The 17,507-nt window shown below is 37.7% G+C and overlaps 1 protein-coding gene across 2 annotated transcripts in view; it reads left to right on the forward strand.

Annotated features, from left to right (window-relative positions):
- Positions 1–17,507, forward strand: part of COL25A1 (collagen type XXV alpha 1 chain) — a 152,697-nt gene that overhangs the window by 37,024 nt on the left and 98,166 nt on the right. For both annotated transcript variants that reach the window (XM_026848061.1, XM_026848062.1), the window contains exons 4-5: positions 7,960–7,986; positions 8,152–8,178. In XM_026848061.1, coding sequence (XP_026703862.1) covers positions 7,960–7,986; positions 8,152–8,178 — 54 coding nt within the window. The remainder of the gene's footprint in view (positions 1–7,959; positions 7,987–8,151; positions 8,179–17,507) is intronic.

A 17,507-nucleotide genomic window follows, 5' to 3' on the forward strand; every position in this document is an offset into this window, starting at 1 on the left:
TAGCAGACTCATTTTTGCCTGTTCCATAGCTACGATGCTATATATTGTTTTCTCTCACTTGTGACATAACCATTCAACTACTGAGAGAATGTTATTATAGAAAACCACCAGCATGGTCACATTTGCAGACACACATGTGAATACAAGCATGTATATTCCTATTGGAGAGGATATAGCAGGGGTACAAAAATAATCTGCTGCATAGTAGTCTAGTATAAGGTGGAGTGGGACTCCACGTGTTCTCAGTGCTGTGAAAGGAGGAGGAGGAAGAAGTAGGGAGGCTCTGTGAAGGTAAAGGAGTAAAGAACAGCCTACCTGAGATACTGGAGGACGATATGTTAATCTCAGTCATACTGTACATTTTAGCAGGGGCTGTTGTGATAGGACAAGGGTAATGGTTTTAAACTGAAAGAGGGTAGATTAAGACTACATATAAGGAAAAAGTTTTTACAATGAGAGTGGTGAAATCCTGGAACAGGTTGCCCAGTGAGGTGGTAGATGCCCTATCCCTGGAAATGTTCAAGGTCAGGTTGGATGGGGCTCTGAGCAACCTGGTCTAGTTGAAGATGTGCCTGCTCATTGCAAGAGAGTGTGGACCGAATGACTTTCAAAGGTATCTTCCAACCCAAACTATTCTATGATTCTAAGATAACATGTAGTGCATTTTCATGTCTCAGGTAGACATGTGATGAGACAGGGATCTGCTAGAGGATTGCTGGAAGAGCAGTTATATCAAAAACAGGTCATGTTTTTTTTGAATGTTTCGTAAACCAAGTATTGAACACTGAAAGTGGTACTTTGTTGTACTGTCATTAAAAAACCGAAAATATTTAAAATCATGGGTTCAACTCCAAAAAAACCTGAGACTAGTTTGGAAACAGCAAATGTAACAGTAATAGTAAAAAAAGCTCACTGTTCAGTCTGGTTTAGAAATTTTGAGTCTGTAGGGTACACATCAGTTGTTTTCAAATGTCTTCCTTCAGTTCTGAGTACCAGCCAAAAAATCGGTGTGTTTCTTTTTTTGATATAACCAAGATTATGTGTTTGTATCTTCCTTGCACCTATGGCATTACTGAAAACAGAAACTCCAAATATTTTCTATATAAAATGGGAGATTTAGCAATACTAGATTTTCTCATCTGTGTTTTTATGTGCTGTTTTACACATTTAGTAGAATGGGATTTCCTTTGTGGTGTTTGTTTACAGTACTGCATCAAAACTCTAACATCGTCAGTAAATTTTGCTCATCTAACAAGTAGGAGAATAGGAGGGTGCACTGTGGATAAGGCAATGAGGACTTAGATTCAGGAAATACATGTATTACAGTGCATTGAGCAGTAAGTGGCATTCAGAAGGCTTTTGACTTTACCAGAAGCCATTTTCATATCTTTGATAATGTGATAAGTTTTTCTGTCACCATATCTTTGGTCTTACTAGCATGTATGGCAGATACTTGATTCACAAGAAGTTTAACAGTTGATTCAGATTATAATGTTTGCTTAAGTTAATTTATGGCAATAGTAAAAGTGATCCTTTATTTTTCATGCTCAGGAAATGTGTACATAGTCATATACTCTCCATATCATGGAATCTCTGTGCGACTATTTGTGTTGAGTTTTGTAGGTTTTCAAAGAAAAACATTGCGTTTGTCTGTAGAAGGGGAGAAAAAGCAGAGGAAGAGGACAGCCTTATTGACTAGTCAAAAAAAAGCAAGTATGTCAGAGAAAGGAAGAGGAGACCTCCCTTAGCAGGTTCTTACTTGGGACACCAAGCCTTACGCTTCTTCCTGGGTACTGAACTCGTCAGTTAGCAGGGACCCCTTTTTGTGATGCAGTTTGATGGTTTTTGTGATGCAGTTTGATGGTTTTTGTGAGCAACATTATGAAGTTCAAAAAAGCACTCCATCCTGATCTCAGCAAGAGCACTGTGTGAGAAATTAATATCTAAATTACAGTCTGAATGCTTTCTTGATGCATTTTGGGTAGATCGTGTTCTCTAGCCTGCAGTTTATGAGCTTGTCTGATTTATGTATTAGCATAAATCATTGACTTCTGAATAAGGTTGTATGAATTTACAGCAGGATTCACTTACAGTTTACTTGTTGATGTGCATGTTAACTGAGCTGTTTATCTAGATTCTTATATATATATCAATTTTATGTTTCTCAGGTTACATCTATTTACATAATGTTTATTAAGTCAGGCACAGTTATTGTGTCGAATATTCAGGTTTCCTTTTCTCTGCCTTGGAATATTATAACAAAACTTGAGACTGTAAGGGGAGCAAGGGAAAGATTGGTAAGAGTCTTTTGGATGGTGGGTTGGGGGTTTTTTTCTTCAAAATTTTCACCATAAGTCAGTCATATCACAGAGGAGGAATAAAATATGTAAAAGAGAAGGGAATATATTTCAGTGGTAGAAGCTGTTCAGATTCACTAGAAATTCTTGTGAGCATTTGTAAAATTGATGTGAGATGTTGACATTGTAAACTAGCATATGTAAACACTGTAAACATGGCCAAGTTCAGCAAATGCCAAAACCACATTGCTCATTAGTTCAGGGCTTACATAGTGGATGCAAGACTAAAATGAGTATAGGAACTTTGAAATAGTATTGCGTTTCATAATACTCTGGGTAACCTTTTATCTTATGATTCAGCATATATAATCCTAATATTTTGCAGCAATTATAGGTTAGACTGGGGAATGTTGTTCCAGTCAGTAACTTGTAATTTTTGAAAGTCACGAGCTGAATTTCGAAGAAATAAGAAGTTTGACTTTTGTAACTTAATACTTTGTTGTTATGTGCTGAAACCACCTTTTGCCCTCAAAATAAACTGCAGGAATTTAATTAACTTAGGTAATGTATGGCATGTCATTTAGTTGTGAAAACATGATTAAACTAAGTTAGCAAATTAGTTTCCTTTCTGAATTTGTCTAGATGACCTTGGACTGTCTGGTTCACTTTTCTGCTTGTCCCTGCAAGACCACTAATCCCTTACGCTGCTGGTTACACTCTTATGTGGATGCTGTACCTGCTAGCAGGGATGAATGCATTGTATGTTGTTTTGTCCCAAATAAAAATGAAGGCTGCATCTTGCAAGCTACATTTAGTACTCTAGCTGCCACATTGCCTTAACCTATGGCTGTTGTGTGTGGTGGACGGAGGAAGCAAGCAGTCGATTCAATGTGAATGATAGAGCAAGCTTCAACTTTATTGAAAGAAATCACACCTTATATAAGCACTAACTATAATTATGCACACTAATCATAAATCTATTGGATACATCCAAAAGGCTACATTATAATATCCCAGCCCCTTGTGGCATTTCAGGTATGTCACAACATCCTCCTTCCTCTGGCTTGTTTCCTTCCCAAAGGTTGTTTTCCATTATAATCAAGGCTACTCTGTACCTCAGTTTCTCTCTTTGTTATCATAACAGTTCTTTGTTAGCCAAACTGTGCCCTGAATCTCCTTCCTTGTTAGCATAACTGTACCCTGGGTTTTTTCCTTTGTTTACTTCAGATGGCTGTAATCAGCTCCTGCACAGACCCATGGCCTTGCTCTGCAAGCCGTTCTCCAACAGTTGTGGTCAAAATGTACGAAAGCACTGACTGTATCTGTTATTACCTGTGTCTTCTGTGGTAGCTCTGCCTGATGGGAACTGCTGAGTTTGACATCTCAGGTTCCTTAGGAGAAGGACCTGGGACTCTCACAGTCCAACTGATTCTGCTTGGTTAGTTGTTGCCAGCTTGTGCTGGGCACTGGCAGGTCCTTTTTACAGTGGCATCATATGGGTTATCTAACAGTCACTGAAAATCTGGATTACTCTGCCCAGACTTTGGAGCTTTCTACAGAACCTAGAAACATCGCTGTTTCTTCGAACCCCTTCCTGCAAATCCCTTACTATTTTCAGTTCTACTTTCCCCTCAATGCTTTGAGCCTTTTTGGTAAAGTCATGGTAGAACTGCCTGTATTATGGTTAAAGGCAGATCTATAGCAATAGGAATATATAGAGAATATATCTATAACAGAATTCAGATAATTTTGTATGTTTGTAAAAAAAATACTGGCTTTTTAAGAGGTTCTCTGAATGTAGTTGTTGTGAAACTATAAAGATGGCAATGGCTGCAAGGGTGGAATAAAAAATTGGCATCTTTCAGGGAGTGAATTATAAAATGCCAGCTGTGTGAAAAATTATGCTGATCACACTCCATTAACCCTAAGGGGAATGTTGTCTGAATGAAGACCACGAGGATTGGTCTCATGTTTTCTAGTACTGCATTCTCTTGTCCTTCTCTTTCTTGTACACATATTTATAATAATGTAAAGATTTCATCGGAGAATGGAAATGGGATTTTGATAGCCAAAAAAAAAAAAAAAAAAGGTCACTTGACAGTAATCCTGAACATGGCTGTTGAATGGATTTGACCCTGATTTCAGCTTTCTTCTTGACTGGCAGGTGCCTGGAGGCCCTTCAGTCTGCTTTAGAAGACCTTGTTTTAAAAACAGTAGTATTTGTCGCCTGATTATGAATGCAGATTTTGCATGTGCTTGTGATTTACAAGGCCTTGCTTATGTGAAACAGGCTATAAACTCTCCTTGGAAATGTATAGTAGTCCGGAGTAGATAATTACACTTTGAGAAAAGAGCCTCTGTTTCCAGTGAAAACACTGTAAAGTTATTTCAGAAATGCTCTGACCTCAGACGTTTCATATAACTTACACAAAATGCTTTCACATTTGTGCAGCAGCTAGCAGCTTGATCTCTGCCATCTCATAAACGAAAGCACAGAAGTCTCCCTGGGAAAAAAGCAGGATGTCTATGCTGTGGCCTACAAAGCTAGTGTTATTTTACTCACTCTGTTCTTTGTGTCTATACCCTTAAACAGAAGAAACCTTGCCCTCCTTTAAACAAATCTGTCTCCTAATCACACCCCACCCCCGCAAACCCAACTTTCCCTCAGATTTTTCTTCCTCCCTGCCTCCACTCAGTGTACACACACTAATAAATTCTGCAGTAAAAACCTTGGGAGAATTTCTCAGCACAAATGGAAAGAAGATGTCAAAGGCTGAGGATAGGAATTTTCTTTCTAAAGTTGCACAAACAATAGAGAACAATTGAAACAATGGGGGAAGAGCCAGAGATGGGTGAACAAGCCATGAAAGAATTGCATTAATTTTCTTTCGTTGAAACCCCACTGGTTCTCTTCACTATCATCCAAAAGAGCTATTTTTTGTTTGCAATTGTTTGTTTTTCAAGACTCTTGGTGGAAAGCAAAAGCATTGAAAATATAAGTGCAGAGACTTGTGAGAATGTTCACACCAGAAATGCTCCTGTGGCCTTTTGAAAAGCTGTTTTTAACTTCTGGTACAATAAAGTTGTTAGATATTGATGAAGATTTTGTATGAAAAATTTGCGTGCTGGAAGGATGACTGAATAGAAAACGGTGGTGTGTGGCACTCAGGGAGAGGAAACACCAAGCAGTCATAATTGCTGGCTTTGCCCAGTAGAAAAAGAAAACCCCTGGATTTTTGAATGTGATGTGGACAGGTAGTTTTCAGAAAATCCTACACTGAAAAAGGAGAATAAAATTTAGTTGAAGTATGTGATTCAGTCTTACTAAAAAAAACATGTTTGGGTATGGATAGTGCTTTCAGAGAACTTAGTAGAGGAAAATACACAGGGGAGAGGCAGGGGCCACTTCTGCAGATGGAGACAGCTGAACATATTGCCAGCAGTTATACCAGAGAGATGGGCTAGTAGCCCCACAGATCTGCTGTCTGAACCTCTCATGTGAGCATGTTATCACTTGTTTCTGCTCCAGTGAGCCAGCTGAGTTCAGGGAGTGGTCTCTGATGTCTTACTTTGTACCAACTGGCAGAACTGTGGCAGGCACACTTCAGAAAAGTTGTGAGCCAAAACCCATCAGAAACAGGGCTACCCTTGGGCATAAGAATGGTGTTGAGCATCTGGATGAAGGCAGAAACAACTCCCACAATCGCAGCACGATCCAAAAGCCAACATCTGTCTGCAGTCTCGATTGTGTCATGTTATCCATAATTTCACGCCTAAGACCCAAGAAATAGGATTCTCACTGTAGCAGATAGGGGTCCTGTTACTTGGAATTTGCAGCCAGTAAGACATTCATGGCCTGTAATGGTTTGGTAGTTCAAGGAGATAGAACACACGAGCACAGCCCTTCTCTTGTGCTCAGTGTTCACGGTGAAAAAGGCAGTAATAGCCAGCATTGACTGGTTTTAGTTCTTCCCATTCTGCAATTACTGTGTTACTGATGGTTTGAGTTTGCAAATTTGCAAGCTCTATGTCATGTATTTGTATGTTTTAAAGTGAGCCTGCTGAAAACGTGCTTTAGTGTAATGTCACATCCAAATAAGTATATGTGGAATCTGTAGCTAACAGTAGACAATGCTACATGTAGTTTGCAGTATATATATATATATGAACGTGTGCATTGAAAAGGGTTGGTAAGTGTTAAAGTATTAAAAAAAATAGATGGAGAGGCCTTAAAGGTGCAGCAAGGTTGTATCTATTCATTAATTTTTTTATTTGATTTGTTTCTAAAGAGGACACATTCTTGCAGGGCAACACAAAAGTGGACAGGGGTCATAGTTAATTGAGCATACGCTTTCCACCCAGCTAGCTGCAAGCCCTGTCCTTCCTAATGGGGACGTGGAGACATCAGGTAGCAGACTTGTTTCTATGTCCTCTTGAGCAGACGGAAGAGATGGCAGGCTATGGAAGGAGAGGCATATGCTTTAACTTCTTAAAAGATTTAGCAGCAGATGCTTTTTCTCTGGCATGCATCAGAAACCCTTAAAAATAAGCAGAAAATTGGCTACAATAGGGATTCTCAAAGACTTGCATGTGGTTGATCGCATCTTTAATATACAGCAGACTGACCTTCCTTCCATTTGCATTTATGTGAACCATGTGAATTTTTACTAGTGTAAATTCTGGAATGGTTCAAATGTGCTTAGCTCAGTTGGGTTGTACTTGGTTAGTTCTAATTATGTTGCTGGTGGTGACCTTTTCTTGTGCTCAGTGTGCATCCGCACACACACACATTCTCTGTCTTAACAGTGGACCCTGCTACCTTGCGTGATTCCTTCTCTGTTTACAGCTGCTTTCACAGGTCTTTCTTTGTAATGAAACACCTGCATATCTTTCAGAAAGCTGGAGGTAGAGTCTGCACTGTGTAAGCAGCCAGTTCTTTGCAGACTGCTAGCATTTTTATTCGCAATATACTAACCTGAAAACTAGTGTTTTAGAAACCTGCTGGTAGCTTTCTGGAAGGTGCTCAGTAAAAATGGAATAGGAAAGGACCTTGCTGTTTTGTGATTCTGTCACCTTACTGTTTGTCTGGTGGTAAGTAACATCAAATACTACTTCTTCAAAGTCATGTTATACAAAGAGCTCATTTTGCCTAAAACAGTGTGCTTGAGACTAAACATCAGCTTCAGCATTGCCAAAGATAGGAATAAAACCACTACTTTTAGATCCCCTAATCCATTTTTCTTAGGCAATCTGAGCCAAGAAGGGTGCCAAAATGCATGGCAGTTTTACATGTCTCTGAATGTATTATCTGCACTTGCAAAGAAGTTTTACAGACTTAGAAAACATCTGTTATCTGATAGGAGATAAACTATTGTCCCTAACTGAAATGAATAGAAATTTTGCCATTTCAGGCATAGTTTTGCTTGTCTAAGTAGTTTGATTCAACGCATGGGGTGAGTAAACTATTCAAGAAATAAAGGCAGAGTGCCTGTTATTAATACAGTAAAGAAGCTGTCTCTAGAATAGACCTGGCATTCGGAGTGAAAAATTATAAATAAATATGTTGTTAGGAAGAAATCGCAAGTTGGCACAGACCTGTTTCTTGCCATTTCCCATGACTTCATCAGTATCAGTAATTCATCTTTGCTTCTGTTTCTTTCAGGGCCCTCCTGGTCCAAAAGGCGAGAAGGTGAGTTGATGTACAGGTGACACTTACAAGGTGAATGGAAAGCCCTCCCAGCATGAACTAAAGAGACCGTTTGTATTGACTCAGTGTAATGTTAGATTATGTAAGAGAGCTGGGTAGCACACAGATGCTGTGTTAAACCTATCATCTCATCTTTCCACTTTGCAGGGAGATCAAGGTGATCAGGGCCCTCGGGTAAGCATCTTAAAAAAAATGTTACACTTCCCCTTCGCTGAGTAGGCAATTAGTCTTTAGTGCAAAACTAAATTAAATACACTGTCTGAGCTAATTATGCTTATTAGCTGCATTTACCCTGCATGTTGAAGTGTCTGCAGGACAGTAATACTGAACATGACCAGCTAGTGTCTGGGGAAATTTGCGTAACAGTAGTAAGTAATGCATTAAAATATACAATTTCCATTATGTGTGGAAGCAGGTTTCTCAGTGATTTTGCTCTGCGGTATAAAAGCTGGCTTTCCTAACCAAACCTTTCAGTTTCCCCAGCAATGTTTTCACGCCTTGCATGGGCTCCCACAATGCAGAGGGCCAGTGGGTTTCTCATAAATGTACTTCTAGATTTCATGTCAAATGTATCTAGTATTTAGGGAATTATAAACAGGATTTATGTATGCATGTATTAGCTCTTTTTCCTGACATGTATGTAGTTAATATTTTTAATAATAATTATATTATCACCTCATAAATACATCCAGACAGTTAGACAGAACATGGTTTAGTTGTGGAAATGTTAAGGTTCTTTTAATTTTTAAATATCATGTTTATTTAGACAGAGAAATAGAGGAATAAAGGGGTGAAAGTTCAGATAGATTGCCTGTGCCAGTTCATTCTTCTTTACATCTGTGCTTCATTAGAAAGCATTTGGTTACATTGTTCTGATGATATAATGACTCTCTTTGGTTACACATGTATAAATTTTTCCATAACAGCATATCCCACGGATTATTTTTTTTTTCTGTCAACTATGTTAAATATTTCAAATTTGCAATTTTGTTTTATTCTACTTTTTTGTTTCATATTATTTAATTAAATTTTACTTTTTACAGTCAATAAGGTTATCTAAAGTCACAACATGCTTTTATAGCTGAATTTGGTGTTGGTGCTACCAGTGTTAATTATCTGCAGGGTGTCCCGTTATGCTTGGTTGATAGGACTGCATGTTATAAAGACAGAGGCCTTTTAGTGAACAGCTTTCAATATTATTTCTGTTGAAACTCGAAGAATTGGAAAATTTCTTGATGAAAAGGAACTAGAGAATGACAATGCGAGGAACATGGTTTTTGTGAGGAGCACAGACTGAAGGTTCTGAAGAATGTGAAAATTTCTTTCTAACTTCTAAGCAAATTTAGTATCTTTCAGGAGCCATGCTGGGCTGTAGATTTTGGCTGGTTCTGTGCTACAGCACCTCATGGGGAACATGGGAAGAGAGAGGGCAGAGAAGGAGAGTGGAGTAGTGCCGGTGGCTTAGGAGAGGATGCTTCATTCAGAAAGTGTAAGGTCTGTGAGTAGGGACTTGCACTGTCTTCACATTCAGAAGAACTGATGTTTGGTTCAGAACAGAAGAGGAAATTCGATGGAGGTATTGGAGAGGGATACAGTAACATAAATACAGAAAAGCAATGTTGTAAAGAGTATAAGAGCTGAGGATAAGAATCTGGAATTATGAGCAGTGAAGAAGTTTCCAGTGAGACTTAGAGGTCTGAACACAGAAAAACAAATGAAGTGGTATCAACACAAAGGAATGATGGTGCTGTTTTTTCTCATGGTGGAATAAAATGGGAGAGCAGAGGACAGTTTTAGAGGGGAAGCAGAGGTGCCAGAGCCTCCACTGGTCCAGAAATCTTGGCAAAAAGTTGGAGAGATAGAAGAACTAGAAAGTGGTTAAGTGTGTGGTGTGTGTTGTGTGGCTTTTGGTCCCTGAGCTGGAAATGTTGGCAATACCCAATAAGAAGATGCAAGTTTGTTCAGTGTTACCGCCTGCAAGGACTGCAGTGGAGTATCTGCTACACAGAAACTGTTGTGTCCCACTTTGCCAAGGCATGACCCCTGTACTTGAGGGCAGTAGAGTCCTCACTGACCCATACAAGTCATGACTATGGCTACTTTGTGGTTTGGGTAAATCAAGTGCAGCTAGAAAGCAAAAAATATCCAGCCTAAGGAATTCACGTTTAAGGACATCACAAAGTTATATCTGCAGCAGCAGCTGGCAGTTCAGATGGAATTCTGTATCGGAATATAGAAAAGAAATTGAATAAGGTCAGCAGTAGAGAGGAAGAGGTGGTGAATAGCACCTTGTGGGCTAGCTGAACATTCACAAATTGTTTGGTCAATGCATATTCTAGTAATGTACCTCTTTTTTAAGTATATAACTTTGGTACTTGCCCAGTCTTGTTGGTTTTCCCTTTATCTTCATTCAAGTACATTTGAATTTTTTCTAAAGCAGCTTCTCCTTTTTTGCCTTGTGTATTTCACAAGTCATAAGTACTATGAAGCCTCTGACCATTTTATGTTTCATGGTACAGCAGTTCTTCTGATAACTGTCTTCAGGGTGAATCTGCTCAACTTACTGGACTAGGGGATTTATACAATATAATTAATGGAAATTATATGTGTAAGCCAGTCATGCACCAAATGAAACCAAACCCATTTAAATCTGGTTGGTTATCTTTGCACATAGTTTTCCATCACATAAAATAAGTGGGTTTTGAGATAATACCACACTATATTATTTTAGAGAAATATTGTACCTGAAAGTGACTGTGGGATGACATGAACATTTGGATTTGACAAATTTGCAGACAGACTGGATAGAATATCTAAAAGTGATAAACATTTTAAAGCTAATTCATCTTTTACAGATAAGGAGCTTGAAGTTTCTTTGGTTTTATATTTTTACATATTTGTTTGAAACTAGCATTTAGCTTTGCAAAGATTTTTATTGTTCCAAATCATTTTTATGCCTGAAATTTCAAAATTACCCTTATGCTTTATAAAAGCTGCTTTCTTTCCTCCAGGCATTTTCCTTGGTAAAGTAAACAAAATAAAATACAAAGACCGTCCAGGTCAAGATGAAACCTTAAACTTTTAAAATCCTGCTGTAAAGAAAAATATTTGTGAAACAAGAAATTGTTGCTTTCTCTCCCTACCCAAGTTTTCATCTTAGGCTATTAGATTTTTGTAAGATCCGTCTTTCTGAAATAACTTTTTTTTACAGTTTTACATTATCATGAAACTTTTTATTCACAGTCACCAGACCTGCTCAGTATATACTGAGCTGCTTTGAAGTTCAGGTTTTCTCAAAAATATCTTAAGTAAATTAATCCACTAGTAGGAACCCAACACTGCAAATACCACCCAGAGGTCAGGCACTTATATTTTTAGAATAGTGGGTGTGTTTATTTTGTGTTTTTCAGAGAATCTAAGGGGGTTTCTTGAGTATTCAGAAGTCATTTGTTGATCAATCTCCACCATACAGAGATGAGATGAAGGCTCTAGTTCATAATGCCATGTGGCTTAATCTACTTATGCCCATACTGCCTGTAGGAAATGTGAGTCAAAAGAACATTCCAGTAGTGTGAGTGATGTTGAGATTTATGATTTGAGTGGGAGTTAGAGCAACAGGTTAATATAGGTTTTGGTTACATGAGACCGCAGATAAGGTAGTGGTAGACACATTCCGAAGTCCTGATCTTATTTGAAAAAAAAGCTTTTTTGATCTCTTTATATATTTTTATATCAGATCTCTACTTGCCACTCTGAACTTCTGGTAGACTTAACATTTAGGTCAAATGCAGAACTAGCTTTCCTCAATACCAGTGTAAGAACAGTAACGTTAGTAAATCTTTCGGATGCTTTTGTTTTTGCAGATGACATGGCTTCATGACATGTCCATGGGTATTTGCATTACTCTACTGAGCCATGACCAAATTAAAAATGATGGGGTTTAGCCTGTGAACTATTAGAATAAATGCTGATGTCAGTCTACTGCTTGGGTCCAGTTGCTCAGCTCTACCCCAATCTTAAAAAAGCCTTTAAAGATTTCATAATGGTATGATTGCAAAGGGTATATTGTCCAAGTAGAGATTGTACCCTTATTAATGGAAATAGATCTTCAGAGGTAAATGTTTGGGAATGGAACATCTAGTACTGAGTGTCTTAATCGGTCTGTTCTCATCCTTCTGTAAATGACGTAATAAATATCTTTAGATCAGATACACGAGAAATTCCTTGCTTATCAGGTCTATAAATCATCAGCTAGCAGCTGCTTTTAAATTGATTTTGGTCTAGGTACAGTGAGAAACCACAGAGAAGCCATACTTAAGTATTTCTATAAAAGTATTTGTTTTCTCCTTTTGGTGTGGTTTAAGTAAATTTTCCTAGCAGCTGGGTCTGCATAGAACTTCTATCATCTCTAAAATATCTTCAGTAGAGAAATTAAGTTCTAGAAGAGTACTCAGAAGTTTATTTTATTCTGTTAACCTTTATTAACTTGAAGATTAAAAAAATTCCTTGTGTACTGTTAAAACAGTTAGGTTTGGTTAGTGATATAGTATTCTTTTCTATTTAATCCTTTCCCCTTCCCTGTTTACTTTTAATATATTTGGTACTTATTTGCTGCCCACTAGAAAGAAATCATTGTTTTATGATAGAAATTTTGCAGGTTCTACTCTTCTATGCTGGCAAACTTTTAAAATTATCTAATATTGACAGAAATGCTTCTGGAATCAGTGTATTTACTGAAATAACTAAATACAAATATGTGTGTATATATAGATACAAACTATCTTTTTAAACTGAAGTATTGCTGCACTTGTTACATTATAGTTTTATATACTTCTATATACTTTTATAAACTGTCCCTTATTAAAGGGAAATAAAAGATAACCAAGCAATACATTTTGACCTGACTTTTTTATTAAAGAAAATTTGAAAAAGTCTGAGTTTAACATGTGTATATTATTATTATTAGTTAATATGTTTCTAAGGAATTTATAATAAATATTTTGAGCCTTTTCCTGCTCCTGCTGACAATAAATGGAAAACCTATATTCATGTCATTAGAATCAGTACTTCATTCATAAATCAGAAAATACTAGCTACTAAGTGATGATTAAACCATATCATTAACTTGTCATCCACTTCTAAAGTAATCTTACTTTTTATTGTTTCATTTGAAGGTTGGCACGTTATTTTTGTTTAGAAAGGAACAGTTTTGCTTCACAAAACAGGCAGTAGTTTATAAATTAATCTGATTTCTTGCCTTCAACAAAAGCGAGAATCCATTTTTTGGGAGCATTGCTAACTGTAGGAAATGTAGGTAAATTAGTGATATAATAGGAAGCTTTGCTCCCAGACACTGCATGCTGCTAATTTTTATCCTCATTCAACATCTTGTCAAAGCAAAACTGTATATTATTAGTCTATTATGTTAATTAAATATAATTTAACATAATTTAAACATATTCTGTGAATTTCTTCCAGGACTGTCCTGATGATGTTTAATTATATCCTACTAAAGTTTCTCTTAATTTCTTCTATAAATACTGCTCATGAATTTTATCTGCCTTAATAGAAGGACTGTGTAGCTTTCATTATCATAAATTAGCATTGTCCCTAGCTTTTTCTTTTCTGATTAAATACACTTCAGTTTAATTTATATGAGCATACTGTCAAAAGCTGTGGCAGAGGTGGTGATACAGTGATGGTGTTCCCTTAAGTGATATTCTTATGTGTGTATAAAAGCATATTTTCTGGTTTACAATGTGTTACTTCAAACATGCATAGTACAAACATGTTACTGCTTTAAATTCATGCTTTACCAGTATGACTACCCACATAGTTGTTTCTTCTGTTATTGTTCCGTGTAAAGCAAATTATAGTTCATGTTACAAACTATATCTAACCACTGTTTCAAATTATACTCTTATTCTGTCACAATATGAAGGCTAAAAAAACATGAAAACCTGTTTCTTCTGTTAGCATAACTTTTCACCTGAGCAGCATCCTTGAGAAAACTGCCAGACATCTGGTTTAATGCCAGTTCGTCTGTAAGCAGTTAATTTAACTTCTGAGACTTTGTTTCCTTATCTGCCAGAAGGCAACAGGGGTATTTACCTACTCCATTCCTGGGACTAATTATCTGTTCTACTTCACTAGTATTAGGCTGTTGTGGCTCCCCTGTTTTTCATTAAGCTGAAACTAGGGTAACAAATTGGAGCAAGGTAACTTGGAGCTCTGTAAGTAGAATAAGTTAGTAAAGAACTCAGACTGTTCTGGCTTCCAACTTTGAAGCACTGGGGACACTCAGACTCAAGATGTGACTACTGTCATAGATCACAGGAGAGTTCTTTTGGCTGTGGATTGCTCTCCAGGGCCAAGCTATGCCTTTGATGTTTGGCTCCTGAGGTTCCCCTGTGGAATGCAGAACAGCTGTGACACTCTAGGGAGAGTTGCCACATACCTGCTCCAAAGATGAGGATGTTGTCATTCCTGTCTTAAGAGCTAGGCAGTGCATGTCTTCACCCACTACCAGTTGGTTTGTATCTTGCCCCTTTTTAGCAATGCCAGAGGAATGGTGAGGAAGGAAGTCTCTGTACATCCTGTTCCTTTCGCTACAGCCCTGTCCTGTCACTGAGAAAACATCATGTAGTCATTTATCTCAAACTACAGCTGTCACACAAAAGTACTGCAATACTGAACGCTTGAGTGAGACCAATTTGATCGAAAACAACTCTTTAAAAATATTTCATCCAGTCAATAAATATCATAGAAGTGGCTTGAATCACTTACCTGTGTTGCATAACTGCAGTAGACATAAAATTTGAAGAGAAACATTGTCCAGGACAGAATATTTTTTCTGTGGGAACCAACTTGGTTTTGGGGAGGACCAGCCCATTTGAAGTTAACTGGATGCCTACCACCACTTTCAGTAAAAATAGTAGGTTCACTTTCACAAAGGATATTTTATGTAGGTCACATGGTAATCACTCAGCAGAACTTGTTGAGTGGAAAAGCTAATTGCCTCACTGAAAATTGATCTAATTCTAGGACCAAAATAGAGAAGTGCTGGCTTTTTCCAGTTTTGTTCATTTTGAGTGCAGTGTCAGTTAGAGTCCACTGTGAAAAAGCAGAGGTCATTATAGAAAATAACATTTTCACAGTGATCTATTTGTGCTGGTTCTTAAACATTACATTTTTATTATTTTAATACAGTCTGAATAATTACATAATGTATCCAAATTAAAGCTCTTTGCTGAATGATTGCCTTAGTGAAAAGAAATTCCTGAATCCTTGTCTTGTTGTGGTGCCCTGTTTTAGTTAGCAGATTTGCTGATGGAGAAAGCAGCAGTTATGATAAAAGGGATTATATAAAAGAGCTCCTGCTGAGAGTCCATGGCAGCATACAGGGTGATACTGAACACTGTATTCCCCAGGGCAGGTACAATAATTAGCTGCAGGAGTGGTACTCGGTCTGAGGGATTAATTAGAACTGGAGGTGGTGTTGGGGAGGAGGTAAAGCAGCTCTAAAGTGTGTCAGGATCACTTTGGCCCAAAGCCTGTGTGATTTGATGTGAAATAGCAGCAGCTGGCTGTAACCTTAGGAAGTGCAAGTGAACAGCAGGTGGTAATTCCTGTCTCATTTACCATGTCTTCACAGGAACATGTAAGCTTGTGCAGCTTGGGTTTATTGGCAGGTCAGAAGGAAAATCCTAAGGACTGTGACATTTACTATACTAAGCAAATGCTATAGTCAAAATGGAGTGTACGCAGCATACTGTAAAACCAGTAATGCTGTTGCTTAATGTTGTTACACTTTCCATATGACAAGGTTATGATGACCTTATAGTATTGACCTCATGTAGACCAATGTACAGAGTTGAATGTACTGTGAAAAATCTAGGACTGCTGGTGAGAATTACATCTTTGAAGGTTTTGATGGATGTAACAGGAGAACTATTTCATCTAAGTAAAAAATAAGACAGAGGAAATGATATGATGTTCTGGCATCCTTTGATTTTCTCAGTAGCCATTGTATGGGGACAAGTAGGCTTTATCTACATTTCCAGGTAGGTGAGCAGGGCACTGCGTTATGTGGTCACATGCCTGTTAGCCTCCACCAAGCATCATGTTTTGCTTGGCATTTGGGCAAAAATTGCAGCCAGGCATGCAACAAATGTGCTAATTTAGAAATTGTAACCAGCTAGCATTTCAGGGTGAGCTTGAGTTGCTGTCAACAGAGGAATTTAGTGGACCAGTGGTCGCTGTTGATCACTGTAGTGTTTTGTATTCTGTGAGGGCCTCCCAGGGTGTAGAACAAGAGCCCTTCCTATGTTCAGTTCAAGAATCAAACCAAATAAAGAGAAAATTGAGTAACTTTGAATCCATCATTGAGAACAGCTCTAGATAGAGAAAAAATAAAACAGATCTAGGGGATATTTGCAGCTATATTTATAGCAGAGTGACAGGAAAGGAAGAGAACTCATTTTGTGGGAAGGGTAGCTCTTTTTATGCCTTTTTAGAAGATCATTGTGTGCCAACATTATCTTTCATGGATGCCAGAAGATGCTATGCCTTCTAAAGCCTCCTACGCATGTGAAAACTATGCACCCATTATAGTTTCTTTGCTGGGTTCCATTTAATATTCCTGTGTTTCTGGCTCTCTGCAAGTATGAGTGTTACATAGGGGGAGATTATCCAGGTCCAAGCTGGCATTGGATGTCTCTGACCGTTAGATCTGAGGTTATGCCTGCTTTGGGCAAAGGAAAGAAAGCTTTGTCCTACTTGGGAGCAAGCTGAGAGAAGTTACTAAGCTGCTGATGGAAGATGGTGGTGTCCCCTTTTGTCATGTGTTGTTTATATAGGCAGAAAACTGCAGTACTGATAGCTCCTATTGAGCTTGCCTGTGTGGTCTTGGGAAGTATTGAGAATGCTGGGGCTGGACTGTGAAGTTCTGTATGTAAATGTTTTTGTGTGGATCTACACAAAACTTTCAAATTTCATTTATTCGGGAGAAAAAAATTCTTTCATGGCAAACCAGTATGTTTTCCAATTAAACTCCGTTCTTAAATAATTCTCAGCTTTCCTTCACATTCAAGATAAAATGAATCAAACCTAATATGAGTTTTGAGTTTCCACTTTTTAAAACGTCAAATTGCAAATACACTACTATTAGAGGTAACTGAAAAGTACTGTGCTGTAATCCTAAAGGCTGATGAGTAAAAATGAGGTTGTTAAAAATTTTCTTTTTATCCTTTTTTTAAAATAAATTAGATTTAAAGTTTATTGCTTGCTCAGATATTAGTTCTTTTGTAGGTTTCTTGTTTGTACTCATTTCCATTACACGGGTATTGTAGTTTTATCTAAAAGAGGAATGGATCATGTGCACAGCAGGGCTAATGAGTCACAGATGTAAAGATTCTGGCACATTACCATCTAATAACTTCTTATATTCCATAATAAGATAAATGCAAATTTGATACATCTGTTTTCTAAATGATATATCATTC

The sequence above is a fragment of the Athene cunicularia genome (assembly GCF_003259725.1).
Source record: "Athene cunicularia isolate RWA chromosome 4 unlocalized genomic scaffold, athCun1 chr4_part2, whole genome shotgun sequence".
In the NCBI taxonomy this organism is placed as follows: Eukaryota; Metazoa; Chordata; class Aves; order Strigiformes; family Strigidae; genus Athene; species Athene cunicularia.